The sequence below is a fragment of the Elephantulus edwardii genome, unplaced genomic scaffold (assembly GCF_000299155.1).
Source record: "Elephantulus edwardii isolate Elephantulus edwardi_28Jun2011 unplaced genomic scaffold, EleEdw1.0 scaffold00186, whole genome shotgun sequence".
Taxonomy (NCBI): Eukaryota; Metazoa; Chordata; class Mammalia; order Macroscelidea; family Macroscelididae; genus Elephantulus; species Elephantulus edwardii.
The window spans coordinates 1,002,130-1,026,451 of NW_006399936.1; the positions used below are offsets into that span (position 1 = coordinate 1,002,130).

Sequence of the window (24,322 nt, forward strand, 5' to 3'; positions counted from 1 at the left end):
TTTTTCTTTTACTTTTGAAAGAGATGAGTGAACTGGGAGGGGGGCGGGGGGAGATGGCTGGGCGGGGAGAGAAGTGCAGCAATGAATGAATGGAAATCCAAATTCTCTGTAGATGTTCATTAAAATTATTTTTAAAAATCCCTGCTCTCTAAAAAGAACAGCAAATGGCATTTATTGACCCCTCATCACATGCCGAGTTCTGAACCCTACCCATCTTCATTTACTTCCACAGAATTGACAGAGAAACTGAGGCACAGAGAGAGTGAGGTCGCAGGAGATGTCTCACAGGGGGTCGGTGAGGGGCAGGGAGTGAAAACAGGCAGTAGCTTCCCAGCCTGAGTTTCGAACCACTACCCCTATCCAAAGGGAGCTCTGGTGGCCTAGTGGCAAGAAGCTGCGCTGCAATCCTTAAAGAAAATAGTTCGAGGCCACCAGTTGCTCCGCAGAAGGCTGGGCAATCTCTTCCCATATGATTCACTGCCTCTGAAAATTCGCTGGAGGGTGGGCTATGGGTGGGTTCCGACTCCATGGTACACAACAACAGCAACAACAACAATAACCTCCATCCAAAGCGAGCTCTGGTGACCTTGTGGTCAGAAACTGCACTGAAATTCTCAAAGCTAATGTGGTTCAGTCCATCAGGATGGACCGTCTCCCCCTGTGAGATACACTGCCTTTGAAAACCCTCTGGAGGGTCGGCCATGGGTTGGTTTGGACACAATGGTACATCTCAACTCTATCCAAGAAATCATTTTCCCCAGTTATCTCCTCTCTTATCTGCTCTGACAAGAGTGTCCCTGTCCATCTGTAGGGTGTTGTATAAGTTTCCACTTGACCCAAAGGCCAGAATACTCACCCTGCACATCAGCCGGGAGCCTCTGGGCCTGGCGGGAGGGGTAGGCTAGCAGGAAGCAGAACCCAAGGAAATGCATGTTCTTCCTGCATGCCCGGTGCACAGTGGGGCCACAGGCCTGGGCACAGAGGGGCCAGCGGAGACTGTCATGGCTGCCTTCCCACCCCAGCAGCCCCAAGCCCCTACTTTCCCCCTCAGGACCCATCCGTGACCCTCGAAAGACTCACCAGCAGCCTGGAGGGTTTGGTGGTAGCTGCCAGGGACAGGCCCAGGGAAATATTCACAGTATCTGGGGGTGCTGAGGGGGGAACAGGTAGACATGGTCACCTCCAGGGACACAGAGGGAAATGTGCTCACCGCAAACGTGGGAGATAAGGTGATCTGAGCAGTCAAGGGAGCTCCCAGCTTGTTACTAGAGCTGTTGAGGGTGGAGTCGAGGTGAGATGGACAGAGAGCCCTTTGATGGGGTTGTGAAACCTGTCTGAGGTCATGAGGTCTGCAGACAGAGAATGAAACTGAGGAGTAGAACTCCTGACCTCCCACAGGCCCCAGACCTGGGATCCAGGAAGGGGGACCCCACATTCAGTACATGACTCACCCGTCAAGGGGACAGGCTCACATCTGCCCGAGCTGTAGGCACACTGGTAGAGACCACCTGTTTGGTTGGCACCCTTTGTCTCCAGGGGGGCTCCAACCATCACTCTGTGAGAAGGAGAATATTGTTGTTAAGAAGGTGGACTCCTCTTTCTCTTCCGGTTGCTGGCGCTCTGAGAGCTTTGGCGACAATGCAGACATGGCCAAGTCCAAGAACCACACCACACTCAACCAGTCCCAAAAATGGCACAAAAATGGTATCAAGAAACCAAGATTGCAACGATATAAGTCTCTTAAGGGAGTGGACCCCAAATTCCTGAGGAACATGTGCTTTGCCAAGAACCACTACAACAAGGGCCTGAAGAAGATGCAAGCCAACAATGCCAAGGCCGTGGATGAACGTGCCGAGGCTGTGAAGGCTCTTGTCAAGCCCAGGATCCCAAGGGGTGTCAACCGCAGCCTCAGCTGACTCGCCTACATCACCCATCCCGGGCTTGGGAAGCGTGCTCAGGCCCGCATTGCCAAGGGACTTGGGCTTAACCGGCCAAAATTCAAAGCCAAAGCTGACAGTAAGGCCAAAGCTCCAAGAAAGTCTTCAACTCGGGCGCCAGCTAAGGCCTCAACCCAGACTCCTGCTCCAAGCCAGGCTCCTAAAGGTGCCCAGGCCCCTGCAAAGGCTCCATAATTGAGTTCTTCATCTGAGGACAGAAGGACTGGTGTAACCCCCTGGGCTGCTGCCATCTGCATGGAGCTGGTGTTCTCCTGTGTTATTTGTACAAATAAATCCTAAGGCAGGAAAAAAGAAGTGGTCTCTGCAGCCCAACTGCTACTTGGTAAGTGTATGTCACTTCTCTGAAAACAGCCAAAGCTCCATGGTGAAGGGAGGGAATTATGTGTTAATTCTTTGTTGTATGTCCAGCTCCTGAGATGCTGTTGTTGTTAGGTGCCATCAAGTTGACTATGACTCGCAAAGCCCCCGTGAACCATAAATCTGAATCTAGCCTTTTCCTGGGCCATGCTCATGTCCTCCGGGCAGGAGCCCATTGCTACAATCACCGTGTCATCTGCCTGGCATATGTGGGCACTCAACAAGTCCTTGTTGAACTGGATGGTTGCTACTACCCCCAAAATGCCCTGAGAATAAAATCAGTGTCTTAGGAAAGGGACAGCATGCTTGGAAAGGTCAAGGGTCAGATAAAGAGAAAATCCTCAGCAAGATAGATCAACACAGTGACTGTAGCCACGGACTCAAGTGTGTCAGAGACGATGAGGAAGGCACAGGGTAGGACAGGGTCAAGTCTGCTGCTTGCAGGTTCACTATGAGTACTAGTTGACTTGACCTCACAAAACACCACGACCAGTGAATGAATGGAAATCCAAAATCTCTGTAAATGTTCATTAAAATGAATAAAATAAAATTTAAAAAACAAACCAACCACAAAACAACAACACATAACATGCTTGACATAATGCCTGGCACTTGGTAAGGGCTCGATAAATGTCAGATACAAGTATCGTGGTGGTAAGATAGCTCCTGCTCTCAGTAGAAATATATTCATCATTTTAGGGGAATTGCCACAGGAGACGAAGAAGAGGGTTGATGAAGGAAGGAAAGCAGATGGGGAGGGACCGAACCCTTGGGCAGCGAGGAGAGTTGGTGAGAGCCAGAGGTCGGTCACCACTGATACTCACGAGTTGTCAGCATACTGGACCACACTGTGTCCAAACCCAGCTCTGTCCATGTGGAAGACTGTTGGCTTGTCAGTGTCCAAGTTGAAGCAGAGAGAAGTGGTGAAGGCTGAGGAGGGTGTAAAGAGAGAAGTTCTGGAGAATATTCCCCTTGGCCTCATCTCCCAGGAGCCCAGTCCCTCAGTGTTTCCTCCAAGTTCAACGTCCCCGAGTCTTCTTGTCTTCTGGACTCCTAGGTCAGGCCTCCCTCTGACCCCCTTTCCTCTCAGTGCAGAGAAAGCACTTTATCTATTTATCTGCCCTTAGGTTTCAGTTCTTTGCTTCCAGCGTGACCACTAAGCTCTAACGGTGATTGATCCTCAGCTGAACCCCTTAGGCTCCTATAAGGAAGAGTCTAGCAAAACTTGGGGACAAAAGACATGGGGGGCAGAACATCTAACTACTTTATAAATTTCTGGTATATCCAGACAACTTCATCTCCTCCAGCATTTTTTATACCGTCACAAAGTAGGTTCTCCAATACCTCCTAAACTCCAGATCCCAAATCCTTGTACCAGTCTCCCCTTAATACTTGAGTTTAAAATATATGTTATCTTATTTATCTTTCTACTTAGACACCAGCTCCCTCTCCCCCTTTTTTGAGGACCCCAGCTCACCCATCAGAAGAAGGAGAACTGTTCTGATCATGTCTCTTGGGTCAGGCATGGGGCTCCAAGCTCCAGGACCACTGGGAGTGCTACTGGACCAAGGCACCAGGGAAGGAAGAGAGCAGAACGATGGTCAGGAGACCAGCGTCAGGGGAGAGAGCCGTCAGCATGACTCAGAAGTGAAGGGTGGAGGATGTGGTTCAAAGCAACAGAGAAGTGGACCAGGCAGCCCACTGGTTCCCGCAGGAAGTCTCCAATGAGAGATGACTTGGGTTGCTTCCCCCCACCCAATTTAGACTTGAGTGGATGCAAACCCCTTGCCTTCCTCTCTTCTTCCCAGATGATCCTCCTTGCAAAGGCAACAGGCTTCCCTTGACCTTGAAACTTCAGTCAGCAGGTCTCATGGACATGAGTGGATCCCATTCCTAAGGATTTGAAACCTCTGAGTCAATAAATTACTATCTGGCTCCTGGGAGGAGCATAATATAAGTCCTCATTCGTTCATTCATTCCCTCACTCATTTATACCGAATTTGAGGTTGATAATTATGTTTCTCTACCTTTGCTAGGTGAGGGAGAAAACATAAGACAGAAAAGCCTTTCAGTCCTGGGGTAAGCAGAAAAGGCAAATATGTAAATCGGAAGGCTGTTGCTATGAGAGGGAAATCTCAGGCGACAGCGTCCAGTTCAAATTTGGGGACAGGGATGAGTTTCCGGGACAGCTTCCTGGAGAAGGTGAAACCTGAGCTGAGTCTTCAAAGTGTTGCAGGGGGAGCAGACATCTCAAAACTGGAGCAGGTTTTATAAAGACTATTTATTAAAAATACAAACAGGACAAAAACAGACAAACCATTTCAACATGAGAACACACACTAGCAATGGCACCTTTGAAGTTTCATGAACCATGACTACTGTTTTCATTTGTAAGAATCTGAGCACCATTGGAAGCGGGGCTACTTTGGTGAGTGAAGGACCTGGGTAGGGAAACATACCCAAATTCCAATTACAACCTTTCAAGATTGATTTGCGGGCTCCTGCTGCCTCTGCCTGGCCAACTGCTGATCTGAACTGTCAAGACAGAGCTCAAGGGGCCCAGCCACAAGATGGTTATCACAGTCTCAGATGTTACTTCCTAATGATCTTTAATTCTGCTAACAATTTTTAAAAATACATCTCAGCTGAGGGAGAGGGGCTAAAAATGTGCAACAATGAGCAAGTGAAAATCCAACTTGTCTGTAAACTGTCATTAAAATTAAATAATTAGTTATACATTTATTTCATCTGAATGTAAGTTTTCAAATCATGTTGCATTTTCATTCAATCATTCGTAAGTATTTTGGTTTGCAACACTAATTACAACTGATTAATATAGCTAATAAAAAGATATAGTCAAATCTTTATTGTATTGTTTTTCCATCCACCCGATTTTATCTATTAATTTTTCTCTCCCTTCTCTCTATCTTCTCATGCCTATTAAACCTTCAAGATTAACGCTACCCGTGTGTAAACTTTTCCTTAGCGTTTTGCATTAATAGTTTTATCTGCAAGGGCTTTCAAGTGCTACCCACGCCCAGACACAAAAAGAGTGACTGCCGTACAGCCCTGCAGAGATTTTTCTGAAACTCAACCCCAGAACAAGGGATCAGACCCAAGAAGAAGACACTTACAGCATAGCCCACGATGAAGTAGTTGTGATAAACATGTAACCAGAAGACTCCATCACTCCACCATGAAGAACAGCTGTGTATGTACCCTGATCTGCATAATATCTCCTTTTTCAGGAAAACAACATTTTCCCCTCAGTCCCAAAGAACTAAATAAGCATGTGTCTTTCCTCACACCCATAACCTGTAAAGCACCTGCAAAATTTCCCTTTCTGAGACAATTTTTTTACAAAGGCCCTAACCTTTTTACTTGCTGCAAGTAAAATAGAATCTGCTCTTCCATATGCAACGACTGGACTCCCTCCCTCCGCTCTACTCCGGAAGAGAGGCAAGGATCCTTTGAGCCCATTTGGATACCTCAGTGGCAACACTATGGGGGTTATTAAAGACATGCTTGGTCCAGGAACTGCTTCTGCACAAGTTGATCAGGCAGCTGTAAATATAACTGCACTTCCCCTGAGGTCTAAGCCACATGGCAGGTACCGGTCAGGAGGAAACCCAAATGGCATCTGAGCCATGGTGAGACTTGCACTAGAGCTTACAGGTCTCCGAGTTCCTGAGTTCCAGCACAAAGACTACATGAAGCTCGCGTCTGAAAAAGACAGTCAGATGCAGAAGGGCAAAAATTAGAAGTCCCTGCTTGTGTGACAAAGCCAGTGATGGGAACCAGCAAGTGGGAGGTAGGAAGTAGCAAGAGATGAGATAAGGACAGTGAGGGAGGAAGGGAAGGGGAAGTGAGCCCCAGGATGTTGAAATTCCCTTGAGACATGTCGACTTTTGTCTTGATGGCAGGGGCAAGCATGGAAGAAAATGATCAGGGGGCTGAAATAACTCACATTTACATTTTAGAAAGCCAGGGTACGGTTCAGCTGCTCTGAGGGAGAAAGATGGACAGTCTCCTCCCATGTGATTTGCTGCCTCTGAAAACCTGCTGGAGGGTCAGCTAAGAGCTGGTTCCACTCAGTGGTACATAACACAACAACAATAACATCCTAAAGCTGGAGACAGATTGGTTGAACAAGAGATGATGTGGGCTTGTAGAGGGAGCTAGTGAGACTGAAGCTAGTGGTGCAAGGAGATTAGTATCAACAGAACTGGTAGTTGCTTGGGCTGTAGAGATGACCTGGAGCTAAAGAACACTGGAAAAGAAAGAAGGGGGGTGGGAAGGGAGTAGACCAGTTGTTGGTTTTGAGAAGAACCAGCCTGAAGCATGTAAGAACTTCAACTGTTTAAACTCTCTGTGCCTTAGTTACTTGTAAAACTGGTATGCTTATGAAAATACCACCTTCTGGAATTCTAAGGTTGTTGTTGTTAGGTGCCTGTCTCTGTTCACCACCAACTTAACAGCGACACCCTGATGGGGGTAAGCACAACAGAGATACACCACTCCGGGAGAAGATCAGAGAGTCAATCCAGCTCAATTTTATTGGGATCTTATATAAACAGGAAGACAGGATAGGGTGGGCTTACAGACGTGGGACATGTGGATTGGTTAGGAGAACCTCAGCCTCGTGGGGACCACTCCCAGCTCAACAGACGCAGCAGCCGTCTTCCCAAGTGGTGAGCTTTCTCAAGAGGGTCAGCCAAACACAGGGGAGCTTTCTCTACCCCGTACTAAAGGTCATTGGGAGGCTTGTACTTATCTGAAGCTTAGGCGATCTGTCCTGGACAGAGACCCCCCCCTTCCCCCCCAACGTTCTGCAACAGGTACCATCACGTGAAGTACAACTCATATCTGAACCCCATCCTGTCCTGTGCCATGTTCACACTTCCTGACACCCTAGAGTCCCTTAGGTGACCAGCAGTCACTGTGTCAGTCCATCTGGTTGAAGGTCTTCCTTTCCCTAGCAGACCCTCCACCCTTACTAAGTAAGTATGAAATGTTTAAACGAGTGTGTGACACATAGTAAGAAATGTTGTTGTTGACTACTAAGATTATTATGCTACAAAGACTATAGTGTATATGAGGGGCTGCTAAGGTCTACAAGCAGAAGTATCCCAGAGGCAGCTGAGTGTGTGATTCTGAATTTCAGGAGAAAAGTTGGAACTGTAGACTTGTTGGAGCCCTCAGCAAAAGTTCTAAATAAGATCCTGGTGAGTGTAAAGAGCGGGGAGGATAAAGATGAGGCTGGGATGAACCCAAGGAATAATTAATGCTGGCAACAGGGCAGAAGAGGAGCCTATGAAGACAGAGCAGAAGGAGACTCAGAGACAGAAGGGCATCTTGGAAGGGAGCCCAGAAGAAGAAGAGTGTCAGTAAGGTCATGGGCTACACAGAACCAAATGAGGTAAGACATGGAGAAGTCCTTGGATCTAACAACAGAGGCTCTTGGAGCCCTTGAGGTGGACTGTGTTGGGAGAGTGAGAAAGGTCAGCTGGAGTGGACTGAGGGGCAGTTAGGGATGAGGGACGTGGTAGCAACTTCATCCAGAGGTGAGAAGTCATGAAGAGACTACAGAAGCCATATGGTAGGAGGAAGGACCCTGGAAGGCTGGAGATGAGGGACAGTACGAGAAGAAAGGAGGGCGCGTTGAATTTCAAAAAATCAATGGTAACAGAAAAATGAAGAATAAAAAGAAGGAAGGAAATATAGCTTTGTGGTCTAGATTCCAAAGAAGATAAAAGATGACCCAAAAGTGACTCCCAGAGGCTGGGAGACTAACGGACAAGAGTGAATGTCCGAGAGGTCTCTAAACATCAAAGAGCTGTTGAACCTTGACTTTGGCATTTGTCCCTTTCTTCAGACTTGGGTTCCACCCTTGATCAGTGAAAAAAGAGACAAGACTGAATAAATACAGGTCCATTCCTTCTCAAGCTCTCCAACATACTTCCATTATTCTTCAGGCCCGGTCAAAGCAAATTCTAATCAGAGAAGAGTCGATGTAAAACATCTCACTTTTGATTTCACTCATTCACTCATTCAAGTGTGTGTTGACTAATAGGTGACCTTCCAGCGTGTTTTCAAAAGTTGTAAATCACATGAGAGGAAATTGCTCATCTTTCTCCCTTGAAGCTGACAGTGAATTCAAACCCTACCACCTTTGGGGTGGCGCAACTCCCTACAGACCGCACTTCCAGAGTTCCCAGGGATGACTTAGCACAGAAGAGTGTGTTTCTTAATTCCACCCAGTTTTTACAGTTGAAGGCTCTGAGCCTCCAGAGAAATATTTTAGGTGTCGAAAACCCATAGCTCCATTTTAGTGAGTCAGCAAGGGGTGTGGGGCAAGGCAAATGAGTGGCTGACAGGAGCAGGGTAATATTCCCCATCTCCTAAAGCCAGTGACGGCCAGGCCATGGCTAGCCAAGCCTAGTCCTAGCCGCTAAAGACTGTGACAAGAGGTTGAGGGCAAGGAGAGGGTCTGAAGGTGAGTTTGGCGAGCAGTCAAACTTTCCTCCTGCTGGTGTTCTGGATTCTATAGACTTCTGCCCCATTCCTCAGCCCAGAGGCGATGGAGAAGCTTCAGCAGGACAGATGAGCTGGAGTGGCGTTAGAATTAAAGAGGCTGGGTTGGAAGCAGTTGCTGTCTTAGTTTTAGCTGAGGGGAGCTGACTCATTTGGGATCTGTATCTGGAATCCTTCGTTTTCTGGTGGGTAGAGAGAAAAAGAACAGAAACCTTGTGGGCACAAAGCCTCGTGTTCCTGTTTCTACCCACAAGCTCGCCCACACGGCCTGAATGAATTTGGTCGAAAGTTCCTCACCCCCTTCTTCTTGCTACATACAATCTATCTGTCTGCTTTCTCTTTCTCTTTTTTCTTTTTGTTTTTATGGTTTAATGTGTTTTAATAGCAGACTTACAGAACAGCATAAAAGACAGACAACATTAAAAACATGTACTTGCATGTAGGACAACTCAGTTAAGTATAGTGAATGAATGTATCTACTGTATGATAAAAATGCCACCCACAGTTTAGTTGCAATTAATAAGAAATATACTTGGTTTGTTTTTTTTTAAAAAAAAAACAAACACCAAATGCTGGCATTGTCCAGAAAAAAAGAAAAAAGTAACAGGTTTATTTATAATTTTTACAAAGCTGAACTGCTGAAACTTGTTCATGGAAACATTTTTTCTGACTTGCAGTAATGCTTCCATCCCACCATTTATATTAGAAATCCATACACAAATGAAAATGGGAAAACCTCCAGTCCCTGATTTCTTCCCCCTATTTTCCCATTCACAATCATATACTGAGGTACCTTTTGACCCCATGGAAAAAAGTTATAACAGGAAGAAGAAATTTTGGGGGTTTTAAAGAATAAAATGTTTCAAATGTGTAACAATGAATGAAAATTTAACTTTTCTGTAAACTTTCATTAAAATCTCAATTAAAATAAAAAATGTTGCAAAAAAAAGAAGAATGAAATATTTCCGAACATAGTGGATTCTTCAGCACGCTTTCCACATATGCAGCTGGAGGTCTCCTGGCACGGATAGCACACAGCTTGGTATCTTCAAAAAGACCAACCAGGTAGGCCTCACCTGCCTCCTGCAAAGCACCAACAGCTGAGCCCTGAAAGTGCAGATCTGTTCTGAAGTCCTGAACGATTGCTTACACCAGACGCTGGAAAGGAGGTTTTTGAATCAGAAGTTCACTGAACTGATAACACCTAATTAATTTCAGAGTGCCTGTAATGACGCAGTTTCTCCATCCCTCCCATAGAGGACGCACGCCTGAGAGAGGCTTTTGTCACCAGCTGCTTCCTGGGTGATTTGTGGGCAGTCTGGTTTATATAAAGACCTCTTCACTTACCCCCATCTTCCTTTGTCAGCTGGAACTTCCAAGAGCAATAAAACTGAAGGATTGGCTTCTCTCTTTGAAAGACAATTCCCTGTCTCCGTCAGAGAATTTTCTAAAAACAGAATCAGTTATAGGACACACCCACACCCACACACACACACACCCTACCTGCAGGCAGAGGCTCTCCTCTGACCCTGGGTACTGGCGTGGTCCATGGTTTAGGAGCCCTGGAGCCCTGGTGGTGCAGTGTGTTACATGTTGGGCTGCCATTAAATCCATCAGGCATGCTCTCCTCCTGTAGAGATTTAGAATCTCAGAAACATGACAGAAGATGGGCAGGAATTACAATCAATTAGAGGACTGTGGACTTTGGTTACTGGGGAGGGGGGGGCCAGTAACCGGAAGTTTAAAGCTTAGGACGGAGGAATACTCATGGTGTAATAACTTCTTTAAAATTTTTTAAAAATAATTTTATACTTGTTGATTTATAAAGTTAATATACACATCCATTTCCTTCACCATTCCTCTTCACCCATCAAATTGTCCAACCCTAAAGTTAACCCCCCTTCCACCCCAGGTAATAGCTTCTTAATGACAGAAAAAAGCTGTGATGATATAAACAATGCACGTTACATAAACCAGGGAGCTCCTATGACATACATAATCTATAGGTATTTGCAATGCTAACCCCAAGGTTATAAATACCTCTTTGGTGGTTCGAATCCACAAGTGACTTTGAGAGAAGAGAGACATGTAGTATCTTCCTGTGTAATTTACAGCCTCAGAAACCCAATGGAGGGTCAGCTTTGAGTTGGTTCTGAGTTGATAGCAATGAGGTTTTTTACAAATAAATCAGCCCATTTAATCTTCCCAACAGCCCTAGGGAGGGGTTGCTATTATCCCCATATTACAGATGCAGAACTGGGACAGAGAGAAGTTGCAACACTTGCCTCAGTCACTGGTAGTACGAGGGTTCAAGTGCAGGTAGCGTGAGTCTGGAGGTGGCAGCTTTCCCACACTGGGAAGTTTTCTCACTCTTCTCTCCTCTATCTGCTAAATGCATAGTGGCTGTTCACTTGATGGATTCTCCCCCACTCAGGTTGCTCACGTGACCCAGGCTCTAGGTCGGCTGTTAGAACGGACCCAGGAGGTCACACCCTAGAACAGAACATAGAATACCCTGGTACAGAAAAGTGACTCAGGAGAGAAAGTTATTTGCTCCACTTTGGGGTAAAAAGGTGACTGTCGAGTGTTGTTGTAAAGTCTGTGTTGTTGTTTTTAGGGCCAGCAAGTCTACCACAACTCAGATTGACCCTCTGTAAGGACTGTAGGCTTCGCTATCGGGAGAAAGCCATCCTAGACACACAGGGTGCACACAATATTTGTTGTCTGAATGAAGTTTGTGAATGGCGGAATGTAACCCAGACAAATGGAGGAACTTGCACAGAGAGCTGAATAATTCCAGTCTCAGTCTTTGTTGTGCATCAGTTACGTGCTTACGAAACAGGTGAACCTCTCTGGGTGATAGTTTACTGAGGGCAGACATTATGCCTCTTTTCTCTTTGGCTTTTCAAGGATCAAGGATGGGCATTAGGCCTGAGGTAGACACAAAATTAGGGCTCATTATATCTGTTGCATTTACGCAGTGAATGGCTAATAGGGGGATAGATGAATATGTCTATGGACATGTGAACAGATAGGAGAGTGGATGATTGGACAGGGGAGTGGATGGATAAGGAGCCAGCACAGATTTGAAGTCAGTGAACCAAATGCCAATCACAGAATCATGTCTAATGTATAGCAGCCACTAACATGCCCTGGGTGTCACTTGAGCACCAAAAAGCAGTTTCACCATCACAATTTTCATACAAGTTCTCTCTCCCTGTGAGAGATCATGCAGTAAATACTCTTTATAGGTGTTATTTTCCATAGATATATACTGCTGGTTCAGCTCAAGATCTGCTCAACGGTTGTATAAATCAGAAGGCAGCCTTGCACCAGTCTTTCTGGCAAGCAAATGGAACTAAATTGGGGCAAATTAAAGAAAAATAAGCAAAGAATCCATTTAGCTGGAGCAAAAGACTGCAAGTGTTCCGAGAATGAAAATGGCACTACACATGAAAGCATAAAGTATAGAGATACACCCCTCTCCCCATATTACTTCGTAAACAAGTGCTTCAGAATTGAAAAAAAATAAAACATTGGGAGGGTGGAAATCTTAAGAACATGAGCTTGGTGCCACCTAGTGGACAAAGGAAGTATTGGCAGATGAAAACGTTTCAGGAAATAGTCTATGAACAAGGGAAGAAAAGCAGTGAAGAAAGCAGCCCACCTACAGTGAAGGCATTAACAACAAACAAGGTCACAGACACTGACAGAATATCAACTGAGGTAGTGCACCTAACAGACACAGGCCTGGAACTGCTCATTCGACTATACCAAGGAATTTGGAAGACAGCTATCTGACCAGCTGACTAGGAGCGATTCATATTTGTGTCCATTACAAAAAAGAATGATTCAAAATATTGAGCAATAGTATATTATCACATGCAAAATCTTGCTGAAGATTATTCGAAGACAGCTACAACAGTACATCAACAGGAAACTGCAAAAAATTTAAACTGGATTCAGAAAAGTCTGTGGAACAAGAACTATCATTGCGGATGTCAAATACATCTTGGCTGAAAGCGGGGAAATACCAGAAAAATGCTTATCTGTAGCTCATTGACTCTGCCAATGCATTTAACTGTGTGAATCATAACAAATTATGGATAACATCGAGAAGAATGGGAATCCCGGGCCCTTAATTGTGTACATGTGAAACTATACATAAACCAAGAAATAGCTATCCAAACAGAGCAAGGAAACATTGCATGGTTTAAAGTCAGAAAGTCTGAAAAACAAAGTTTAAAGTCTGAAAAACAAAGAACTCATGAAATATTATACAAAATGGGTGATCATGGAGGACATTACGCTGAGTGAAATATCTCAGTCACAAAAAGACAAGTACTGCATAATGTTATTGTTATAAAACAGGACTCTTATGTGGGTTGGAGGGAAATTAAGAAAAGAGGGGATAAATAACGTATATGGCATTGAAACAGATGAGGGAGAGAACTGTATAAAAGGAATATATGATTAGGTATTATTAGTATGACAAGAGTCCAGAATAAGAGCTGTGTAGTAAAGTGGATGTTCTGCTGGAGAAGGAGGGGTGATCTCCTCCTGTGCCAGTTAGATCCAGTTCAACAGTACACAACAAGCAGGGGGGGCGGGGAGAGGGAAAAGAGGGAGCGGGGAGAAAAAAGGAAGACCCTGGATGAGAGCAACTGACACAGTAACTGGGATAATGCAGGTAGGTGTGTCAGTCAGTGAGACTGGCTCAGGATAGCGCATGTTTTAGAGGTATTGTACCTGGCTTCTATGAGTCGCAGGCAACCCCATGGCACATAACAACAAGAAGAATCTTAGTGAGGATGTTAAAAAAAATTAGGAAACACCATAATATGAGTTTGGTGCCACCTGGTGGACAAGAAAAATATCGGGCAACTGGATAATTTCAGGAAAAAGCATACAGTCAACCAATGGTATTGAAGAAGTCCGAGCATTGAAGGCATTGGCAAAGAATAAGGATCCAGGAATTGATAGAATTCCAAACTACTTATTTTATCAAATAGATGCAGCCCTGGAATTGCTCATTTATCGATGTCAAGAAATTTGGAAGGCACCTACTTGGCCAACTATCTGGAAAAGATCTCTATTTGTGCCCTTTTAAAAAAATGTGGAAGTTATTGATCAATAGTATTAATATTACACACAAGTAAAATCTTGCTGAAGATCAATTCAAAGACAGCTAGAGCAGTACTTTAACAGGGAACCACCAAAAATTCAAGCTGGATTCAGAAGAGGCCAAAGAACATGGGATATAATTTTTGATGACATATAGACCGTGACTGAAAGCAGAACATACCAGGAAGATATTATCTTGTGTTCTATTGACTATAAAAAGGTATTTAACAGTGGATTATAAGAAACTATGGATAGCACCGTCCACAATGGAAATTTCAAAACATTTAATAATGCTCCTATGAGACTTGTAAATCGACCCAGAAAAAGTCATGGGAATAGAACAGGGAGATGCTGCTTGGTTTACAAGCAGGAAAGATGTGCCTCAGGATTGTATCCTTTCTCCACACCTACTCAATGAGCATACTGAGCAAATCATTGAAGAAACCAGAAGAATCACTATGTTATCAAGGTAGGAGGAAGCCTCATCTATAACCTTCATTATGCAAATGACACAACTTTCCTTGAAGAAAGGGAAGAAGACTTGAAGCTCTTCTGGATGAGGATCAAAGGATAGAGTCTTCAGTATGAATTATCCCTAAATATCAAGAAAATAAAATCTGAACCAATAAGTAGCATCATGATAGATGAAAAAGATTGAAATTGTCAATGACTCCATCTTACTTGGATCCATAGTAAACATTCATACCAGCAGTCAAGAAATCAAAAGATGTGCTACACTGGGTCAATCTGCTGTCAGAGACATCTTTAAAGGATGTACGTCAGTTTAAATGCTGAGGCCTGGCTTAAGCCATGGTTAGCATTACTGATTAATAGCTTCATGTTATTGTAGTTAGGTGTCATTGAGTCAACGAGTCACAGCCATCCTGGGAACAACAGACGGAAACCTTGACCTCTCTTGTTCCAGCTTCACTATGACAAGAGAATGGATTTGTTATGACGGATTCCTTTGATCTGAGGAGGGGAAAACAAGGTCAACAATGATCATGGAGCAGTTTGGGGTAAAAATCAAGACAGCAAAACTGCAGGAAAGATATTTGGAGCCAAATATCTGTAGGTTTGTAAGAGACAACCTATTGACATTGGGGTTTTTTTAAATCTATTTTTAATTCTTCCCCCCCCCCACAATAAGCCCCTCAACTGATCATTATTTGATTACCTATGGGTTGTTGTTGTATACCATTGAGTCTGAACTGGCCCATGGCTGACACTCGGGTGGGTTTTCAGAGGCAGTTATTCACACAGGAGGAGATTGCCTATCTTTCCCCCATGGAGCAGCTGGTGGATTCTAACCGTGTGCCTTTGGGATTGCAGTGCAGCTTCTTGCTACTAAGCCACCAGAGCTCCCTGAGTGTAGACTAGGTGCCACCTAATATCTTCTGGTCTTGGTAATCATCAAGTTTGCATTACTCCCAGTGTATTTATACGTCACTTTTTTTTTTTTAGTTTCCATTCCTCTTTCAATTCTATACCATTTTCTACACTAGAAAAAGTGGCTCACAAGTTTTAAGACCTCAGACACAAAACTGCTTAGTAACTTAATTTTAACACAAAGACTCAAATTTAGGAGAACACATGAGCCAAAGGTCTGAGATAGTTGTCTGATCCACAAATTCACATTTTCTGCCATGAAAACAAATCCCATGACACAAGAGGAATATCTACATTAAGCTTTATGCCACTCATATGATTATTTTGGATCCACAACCAACACACTTGTTACCAGCAGTCAGGATCTCAGGAGACCTATTGCATCGGGAATATCTGCTGTCAGAGATTTCTCCAAATTACTGAGGAGCTGTGGTGGCAGTTTGAAGATGAAGCCTGATTCAGGCCATGGTCTTTTAAAAGGTCACTTGCTGTGCATCTGAGAGCTTGACAATGAATAAGGATGACAGCAGAAGAATCGATGCCTTTGGGCTATGGTGTTGGAGAACTGAATATCTCACGGATTGTCAGAAGAGAAAACAGTTATGTCTTTGGAAAAGTGCAGCCGGCGTGCTCCTTACGGGCAAGGATGGAGAAACCTTGTCCCACATGCTTTGTGCCCATCGCTAGAAGAGGCTAGTCCTTGGAAACAGACATCATACTTTGAAAGCTGGTGGGTCAGTAAAGGAGAGGAAGACCATCAATGAGATAGACGGAAACAGTGACTGTTGTGATGGGCTCGAGAATGTCGGACATCAGGAACAGCGAGTGGCACGGGATAGGACAGCGTTGAAATCTGTTATTCATAGTGGTGTTATGATTGTACTTGACAACACCTAACAACAATGTATCTCAATACATTTTCATTTATCCACTGTCATCAAATAGATTCTGAGTCCTAGTGACCTTATCAAGGTCGTGTCATCTGCATACCAAAGGTTTTGATGCTGATCTTGATGACACATCCTTACATGGTAACAATAGAGACCCTATGTACAATAGCCATGAAACCTGCTCTATCCTGTGCCAATCTTATTGTCTCTGACACATCTACCCCTGTTATCTTAGTCACTAAAATCAATTCATCTCATCCAAGGTCCTCTTCTCTTGCGCTGTCCCTCCACCCTTCCAAGCATGACGTCCCTCTCCAAGGACTAGTCTGTCTTTGCAGTGTGTCCAAAGTATGTTAGGCAAAGAAAGCCTCAGAATCCTTGCTTCCAATGAGCAGCCTGGTTTCACCCTCTCCAGGAGGAACCTGTTTGTTCTCCTGGCAGTCCATGGTGTATTCAGTATTCTTCTTCAGCACCATAGCTCAAAAGGCATCAATTCTCTATCATCTTTAGTCATTGTCCAGCTTTCTGATGCATAGCAAGTAATTGTGAAGACCATGGTGTAGATCAGGCGCACCTTAGTCTCCAAACCTATGTCATTGCTCTTCAGTACTCTGGAGAGGTCCCTGACAGTCAACTTTCCCAATGCAATTTTTCTAGGGAAGCTCAGTTCATTAGCGTGTCAACCTACCCAGTGATCTAGAAAGAAAAAAAACATCTAAAAGTACTAAGAGGAGGAGAATGGCTATTAAAGGGTTAACCTGCTCGCACTAAGTTGATCCAACCTTCAATGACCCGGTAAAGATCTTTTCTTTTTAAACTAAGGGACCAGACCCTAGAATCTAAAAGCAAGAGCAGACTTTCCTGGTTTGATTGCTTATCATTTGAGATTTATGGCTCTGTTTATTTGTAACTTGGGTAATTTGTCACTTGAAATTATTTACTTTTCTCATCTATCGTAAAACTCCTATCTGGCTGACTTCAATCCAGGTTTCCAATTCAGCGATAAAATGTGAACGCCACATCTTCAGAGCAAGTGGCTGTGGATTCAAAGGTCATATCTCCTCCTGGGTCACCTCAGGAGTTCTTGAGATAGGGAGGCTTTTTTTTCAAGTTAAGAAAGAAGGAATGCTCTTTTTACTTCTATGAACTCAAGAAAAGATGTCTCATGTTCAGTAGCAGAAAGCAGACCAGTGGTTCCCTCGAGCTGAGGATAGTGGACAATGAGCACTGCCTGGAACAGTCCCCAGGGAAGTTACCGAGGGACAGAGAAATTACATGTACTCATCGGTTGTAATTGCTGGGGTATCTACATTTAACAAAACATTTCAACGTGTTTGCTGAGAGTGGGTTCATTTTTAGATTGGATGAATCGTACTTTGTGAAGTTGATTTTTGAGACTGTATCTTGTTTTTAAGTCAGGGGAGTAAATTGCGTGGGATCACATGAATGGGATCGTGTGTGGGACGTGCAAGGTCACAAAGGGCTAGTGCCGCCTTAGACACCTTGCAGTGGTGTCTGATGGCAAGCAGAAGGAAAAGGAAACACCCAGCTTTGCAGAGCGCACACGCCAGAGCCTCTGCCATCTTTCTAGCTGTCGCTTGGGCTGGGCAGCTCTACCCTCACTTGCATGAAGACTTACCCTCCACGAGGAGCCTTTCCTCATCTCTCGAAGCAGAACTCAGCCCCCTTCCTCCTGTCACATCTGGAACAGAAAATCTGAGCAATGATTTGGTTGTGGTTGTTGTTATGTGTATGCATCCCATGGAATTTAACATTTCCCCCCTCAAAGTCATCTACCCGTAATGTCTAGGGGTCCTCCTAATGAGAGGCACTCTGTCCTCACACCACCCTCATACCCGCTGCTGCTCCTCTAAGGTTATCAGGACAGTAAGAAGAAAGCTCTGGAGCCAGAGGGAGGCAGGTTTGAATCCCAGCTCCAGGCCCTTTTTGTCTGGGTGATCGCAGACAGTTGGTGTGACCTATTTTTGTAGCCTCTGCTTCCTTACAGGAAGTTCAAATAGCAACAAAAAGTGGTGGTCACTTTGCAGAGTTGGCCTGAGAGTTGGGATGCGCTGGCAATGGAGGGTCAGCAATCGCATGCATCGCTGGTGTGACATAAATAGTACCCCTTCGAAGATGACAGCCAGGTTCAAAACCGTGGAGCCTCTGGAATATTACAGGAGATTTTTCAAAGAGAGCTGCTGTCCAGATAGAAGGGAACTTGGTGAATTCAGAACTACCACTGTCAACATAAGTTCAATCCATACAGCAGATGGTTCTGCTTTAGGGAAGCGAGGAAATACTACAGTAATTTGTGGAATTTAAGCGAAGTTCACAGCACCAACAGCTGGCCCTGATAAAGGGTCTATAGTTCCTAATGCGAATCTGCCACACCTGTGTTCATCGAGATTTTTAGTCTGGCAAAAAGGCTCAAGTGGCCAGCCAGTCCATTGCAGATGTCACTGAAAATCCACTGGTAACTCAGAAAGAAGACTTACGCATCTCTCAGGGAAAGCTTGCTTGGGTTCTATGCTGTGATTTCATTTGCCTCGACCATGCTGGAAACATTTTGGATGCCTGTACATACTTTGGCCATGCTGTAAGGAGAGACTGGTCCTTGGAGAAGGACGTCATGCTTGGGGGAGTGGAGGACAGGCACAGGAGGGGAAGGCCCTCTAGGAGATGGATTGATTCGGTGACTGGGATAATTGGGATGGGAGTGTCAGAGACAGTGCGATTGGCACAGGACAGAGCGGAGTTTAGGGCTGTTGTACATAGGGTCGCTGTGAGTCGCAAGCGACTGGACGGCACATAACACCACCACCACCACCACATTTGCCTTGTTGGCAGCTTTACAAAATGTACAGTTGTCTGAAGTTACTATAAATGAAGAAACTGCCTTCGCAGAAGTTAAAGAAGAAAAGTTATTTGAGTATTAGAAATTACCCAGTTGTAACTTCCTTTGTCATATTTGTTGACAGTTTACTGATAGTTGACTCTAAAGAAGAGGAAAATCTGGCAACTTAATAAGAGACGAAGACATCCAGCTGTGCTGTCTTCACAAACCAGGTGGACGTGGGCCGACTGGCACTAAACTTCAGAACTGTATGAGTCGAGCTGTAACAAGAAACAAAGTGGAAAAAAGCCCCAATGGATGAAGTAATTTACAGCATGAAATTCAAATAAACCACCTTTTCAATGCAGATTTGTAAAAATGATTTGTTAGCACTGTGCACAAACCTTTTACAGGAAATAAATATAAAACTTTTTTTCTTTTTCCTAGGGGGGAAAAAGTACCTCCTCTAAAGGCAGAGGGCTACCAGGACATAACTATCAAAAAGTTACATGTAACAATCGGGAGCTCTGGTGGCATGGTGGCAAGAACTTGCTCTGCAATCCCCAAGGCCTACGGTCCAGGGTTCAAGGCCCCCTGCTGAGAAGAATGGACATTGTCTTCCTGTGCGGTTAACTGCTTCTGAAAACCCGCCAAAGGGTCAGCTATGGATCAGTGCCACTCCAAGGGACACAACAACATGGCCATTTGTAGCACAGGGTATTGGTGTCCCGCCCACCGCCCTATGGGGCTTGCCGGGGTCTGTCAAACTTGGAACCAACAGCATTTTGATCTCTCTTTCTGGCTACCAGAGCCTCCTCTGCGCACACCCAGGGCAGACCAGAAGTGTCAGGGAATCAACGCTTCCAGTCTGGGATTGTGTAATTGGAGAGTCAATACTCCTCCTCAACAATAACACTGAAGTCTACATTCTACATTTTCTCCTAGAGTCCCCGGTAGGACATGAGCTCCAGGGGTCCAGAGGTGACTGCTGATAACACTCCTTCCCTCCCTGCACCTGTCCTCCCTTCTCCAGCACACCCCTCATTTTTACTGATAGCTCCTGAAGCCACCTCTTGAAACTCCTTTCAAATTGGTTTTTAATTTTTTTTTTTTTGTGTGTGTGTGTGTATGTACCATCAAATCAGATCTAACTGCTACAGAAGGAGATTTTCTCTCCTTCTCCAGCAGAGCATCTGGTGGATTCATGCTCTGCTGGATTCAAACTGCTCACCTCTGGGATTGCAGTGTAACTTCTTGCCGCTAGGCCACCAGAGCTCACCGCACTCAAATTCTTGTCTCCATATTTGCTTCTGGAAGAACTCAAACTTCTAGGGATTTACTCTATCAATCATTCTGACATATGTACAAAAATCACATATATTCAATTTATTATTTCAGCATTATTTATAATAGCAAAGATTTGGAAATAACATCAGAAGGAGATTGATTAAATACATGATGATGCACACACAAACATGTTAGGTTGTATAAAAGAATACAAAGGCAATTTATGTCTCAATATTAAAATAATATCTGAGTTATATTAACAAAAAGCAAAGTGCAGAACAGCATAAATAAATAATGTTACTATATGTGTAACAGTGTGTGTGTGTGTGTGTGTGATTACATAGACATAGAAGCTTTCTGAAGGAGACGCCAAAATACCTAACAATGATCACCTTATGGGAGGGAATTAAATGATGAGTAAAGATTTTTCACCACACACTCTTGCATATCTTAGAATTTTTCTATATGGACAGGTTAACCAATATTAAAAAAAAATAGAAGTCACATTAAAATAACAAATGAATGACTAGACAAAGGGAAGTCATCATTCTTCATGTGACATATTTCTTGAGTCCATCAGCTCAAGTGTGGAATGGGTGGGGACCGCCTCCAGCTGGTCGACCGGCCCCTGACTGCACTGCACTCTTAGCTTCATGGCAGCTCAGATCCAGCAGAACAGGCCTCTGCAGGGCTGTGCACTTGTCTGTAAAGGAAAGTCTCAGTTCTCTCAGCAGGGAAGGTTCTGACATGTGTCTCCCTTTATCTTCACCTCCATCCTGGAAGGCCCAGCAGTATCTTCACTCACACACACAAGGAAGCCCAAGCAATGAGAGGCATTTGTATAAAGAAACAACAGCTTTCTGAGTCACAGACCTTCACACACACACACACACACACACACACACACTCTCTCTCTCTCTCTCTCTCTCTCTTCTGGGTGGGATGCCGTCACGCCAGTCTTCTATGTAACATGCGTGTCCAGTTGCCTGGGGACCTGCCCTTTAGTTTGACCAACATTCCACTCTGTGCTGGGGAGGAGCTGTTACTGGGGTGGGGCTTCTGGGGGAGCAGCCTCGCTCATCATGTCCTTGTACTGCCGTTTGAAAAAGCCAAGCTGTGGGGAGAGAGATGAGGTGTTTCAGGGTCACATAAACCAGGGGAGCAAGTGTGAGTTATGCAAATCAGGAAGGGAGCCTGAGGACCAAGAGGCCAAGAACACAGTAGAGATGGACCTGGGGAAATGGGGCAGAGGAGGGGGAAGTATTGATAATGGGGCCCGGGAGAGGGAAAATACAAACTATAACAACAAAAATAACTTCCATGGCGAGCTCTGGTGGCCTAGTGGCAAGAAGCTGCACTGCAATCCCAGAGGTGCACGGTTCAAATCCACCAGATGCTCTGCTGGGGAAGGAGGAACAATCTCCTCCTGTGCCAGTCAGATCTGATCTGACAGTACACATACACACAAAAAAATAATTAAATAAAAAAATAACTTCCTTTTATAGTGGTCATGCTGTGCCAGGGGCCAGTCTAAGTGCTCTACATATATCAGCCCACATACTTTCATTATCCCACAAATTCTCCAAAAACGTATTGCTGTCAAGTCATAGCTGACCCTCAGGCGTGTTTCCAAGGCTATAAGTCACACACAGGAGGAGATTTCCTGCTGTCGGATTTGAACCACCAGAGAGGCACCATCTTCAGGTCAGCAGCACTGACCAGGACGTGAGAACTCCCAAGTATCCCACACGGTGGGTGCTTTGTCCCATTTTACAGCTGAAGAAACTGAGGACTGTAGTCTTGTTGAGTGGCCACAGTTACATTTAATGCTGGGAGTCAAACGGAGGAAGCCGAGTGACTGCCTGGAGAGGGCTGGAGCGGCAGGAAGATGGAGAGAGCAGGGGGGAGGAGGGAAGAAGGACGCACCTTGTACAGAGCGGCCGTGATGAGCGCCAGGAGCACCAGTCCGCCCACCGAGCTGCCCACGATCAGAGGCAACGGGTCGTGCACTTCATACTCTTCTACTTTGGTTTCTGCCTGGGGAGAGTAACAAGGAAGGAGACCCCTCAGAGAAGACAGACTGTGGATTTCTGGGGGTGTCCCCAAACAGACCCTGAGTGCTCTCTGAACGCTGCCTCCACCCCTAATCCGCTAGCCTCTCCACTCCAGCCCTCACTTCACCCCAACTCCTTCCCCCTCTCTCTTTTTCTCTCTTTAGGGGCTCTGGTGGCTTAGTAGTAAGGAGTTGTGCTGCCAATCCAAAGGCGTGTGGTTCAAATCCACCAGGGACTCTGCAGGAGAAAGATGGGCAATCTCCTCCCACGTGAATCAAAGCTTCAACAGCAACAGGTTTGAATTCTCTCTCCCCAGCCTCCCCTCCTGCCTCCATGTCCTGGAGGCTACCTGAGCTTTCACGAACACTTCCTGTCCAGGAAGGAGGGCATAGGCTGACTCATTGAAGAAGATCTCTGCTGTGCTCACCAGCAGGAGGTGGTTATGCGAAGTCTGTGAGAGAGAGTGGGGCAGAAGCTGAATCTGTGCGTCTCTGAAGTAACACACTTGGCTGAGCCTCAGAAGCCCACGTACCTTGATATACCAGTCAAACGAAAGGTTGCCTTTGAGGGTGACCGTGAATTTTTCCTGGATGCTGAGGAATGGGATGTCACACTGGATTCTCCTGCAGATTGCCACTGAGCAGTTCTGGGATGGGGAGGGGAGAAGAGATGGGACTGTGAAAGCCGGAAAGTGGAAAGCCTCATCTTGGATCTGGCCCAGAGGCGTGGGGAGACATAGCAGGCTCTAAGGGTGAAGTGAGGGTCCACAGGTCCAGCTCACCACCACCGGGGTCTTCTTAATCTCAGCCAGAAAGTCAGTGCGAGGAGGGGGAACTGTGTCCTCACTACGGCATGAATGTTGAAGGTCCTGAGGAAAGAGAGACGTAATGAGAAGAGAGAGCAGAGAGGGTCCCCGATCTCCCCCTAAAGGAGAGGCGAGGCCGCCTGGGCCTGGGTGAGGGCCAGAGGTGGGAGCTTCAAAGCCAAGCAGGGGAAACAAATGTTTGGCAAGATCATGGTCATGGTGGGAAGAGTTGAACTCTCCTCCTTAGACTCAGCTGAGCTTACCTGGGAGAAGGAGGTCTCGATGTGATCCAACACAGTCACCTGGTTCAGCCGGATGGGGACTAAAAAGACCACGCTGACCGGGAGGCCCCTCTGCCCCAGGTTGTTGAACTGTGTGGGAAGCAGGAGGGGTGTCACGGCTCTAGGACTGCTAACTACACCAGTTCCTGGGCTCAGCCTCCCACAGCCTCCTGCCCAGTGCATCTGAGTTCAGCCTCGTTCAAATGCACAGGAGCCCGGCCCTGATGCTTTCTGGGAGGTGGAAGAACATAGTTGCTAAACATATATGATGGAGAGCCAGGCTCTTGAACAACCTTGGTTGTGTCCTTAATGTCTCTGAGCCCCAGTCTCTTCATTTGTGAACTGGGAATGTGTAGTTGAGAGTTATTGTGAAGAAAAAAATGAAGTAATCATATGTATTGTTGTTATGTATCACTGAATTGAAATCCACTCAGCGCAGACTTTCTAGTGGGTTTTCAGAGGATGTAAATCACACAACAGGAGCTTGTCCATCTTTCTCTCACAGAGCAGCTGGTGGATTCGAACCATGTGCCTTTGGGTTGGCAGTGCAACTTGTGGGAAGCCGAATATAAAATTTAATATTAATAATAAACCAAATGCTATATCAGGATTTGTGGGAGGCATAATACAAGCTGGAATTCACCCTGAGTCACTAAGGTATTCCTTAAGAGTCAACATACTTCTGAGTTTACTGACTCTCTCCCTCCTGAGATTGTTGTTGTTGTTGTTAGGTGCTGTCAGTTGTAGACTCATAGCGACCCTATGAATGAAAGGCTTGAGCACTGTTCATAGAGTTTCCGGAGGCAA

At 45.3% G+C, this 24,322-nt stretch overlaps 2 protein-coding genes and 2 pseudogenes across 2 annotated transcripts in view; 2 read left to right on the forward strand and 2 right to left on the reverse strand.

Moving 5' to 3' along the window:
* ITGAX (integrin, alpha X (complement component 3 receptor 4 subunit)) overlaps positions 1–10,399 on the reverse strand; it is a 30,842-nt gene extending 20,443 nt beyond the window's left edge. Inside the window, exons 1-6 of the mRNA XM_006896596.1 lie at positions 10,353–10,399; positions 5,989–6,038; positions 3,140–3,245; positions 1,452–1,555; positions 1,081–1,151; positions 857–971 (exon numbers count right to left, since the gene is read on the reverse strand). Of these exons, the coding sequence (XP_006896658.1) occupies positions 857–971; positions 1,081–1,151; positions 1,452–1,555; positions 3,140–3,245; positions 5,989–6,038; positions 10,353–10,399 (493 nt within the window). The remainder of the gene's footprint in view (positions 1–856; positions 972–1,080; positions 1,152–1,451; positions 1,556–3,139; positions 3,246–5,988; positions 6,039–10,352) is intronic.
* LOC102876932 lies at positions 1,647–2,132 on the forward strand (annotated as a pseudogene).
* Positions 10,400–18,388: 7,989 nt separating the features above from the next.
* Positions 18,389–19,438, forward strand: LOC102851464 (annotated as a pseudogene).
* Positions 19,439–21,417: 1,979 nt separating this feature from the next.
* The window catches only part of ITGAM (integrin, alpha M (complement component 3 receptor 3 subunit)), a 41,662-nt gene continuing 38,757 nt past the window's right edge, over positions 21,418–24,322 (reverse strand). Inside the window, exons 25-30 of the mRNA XM_006896488.1 lie at positions 23,498–23,605; positions 23,211–23,297; positions 22,962–23,075; positions 22,779–22,880; positions 22,302–22,412; positions 21,418–21,489 (exon numbers count right to left, since the gene is read on the reverse strand). Of these exons, the coding sequence (XP_006896550.1) occupies positions 21,418–21,489; positions 22,302–22,412; positions 22,779–22,880; positions 22,962–23,075; positions 23,211–23,297; positions 23,498–23,605 (594 nt within the window). The remainder of the gene's footprint in view (positions 21,490–22,301; positions 22,413–22,778; positions 22,881–22,961; positions 23,076–23,210; positions 23,298–23,497; positions 23,606–24,322) is intronic.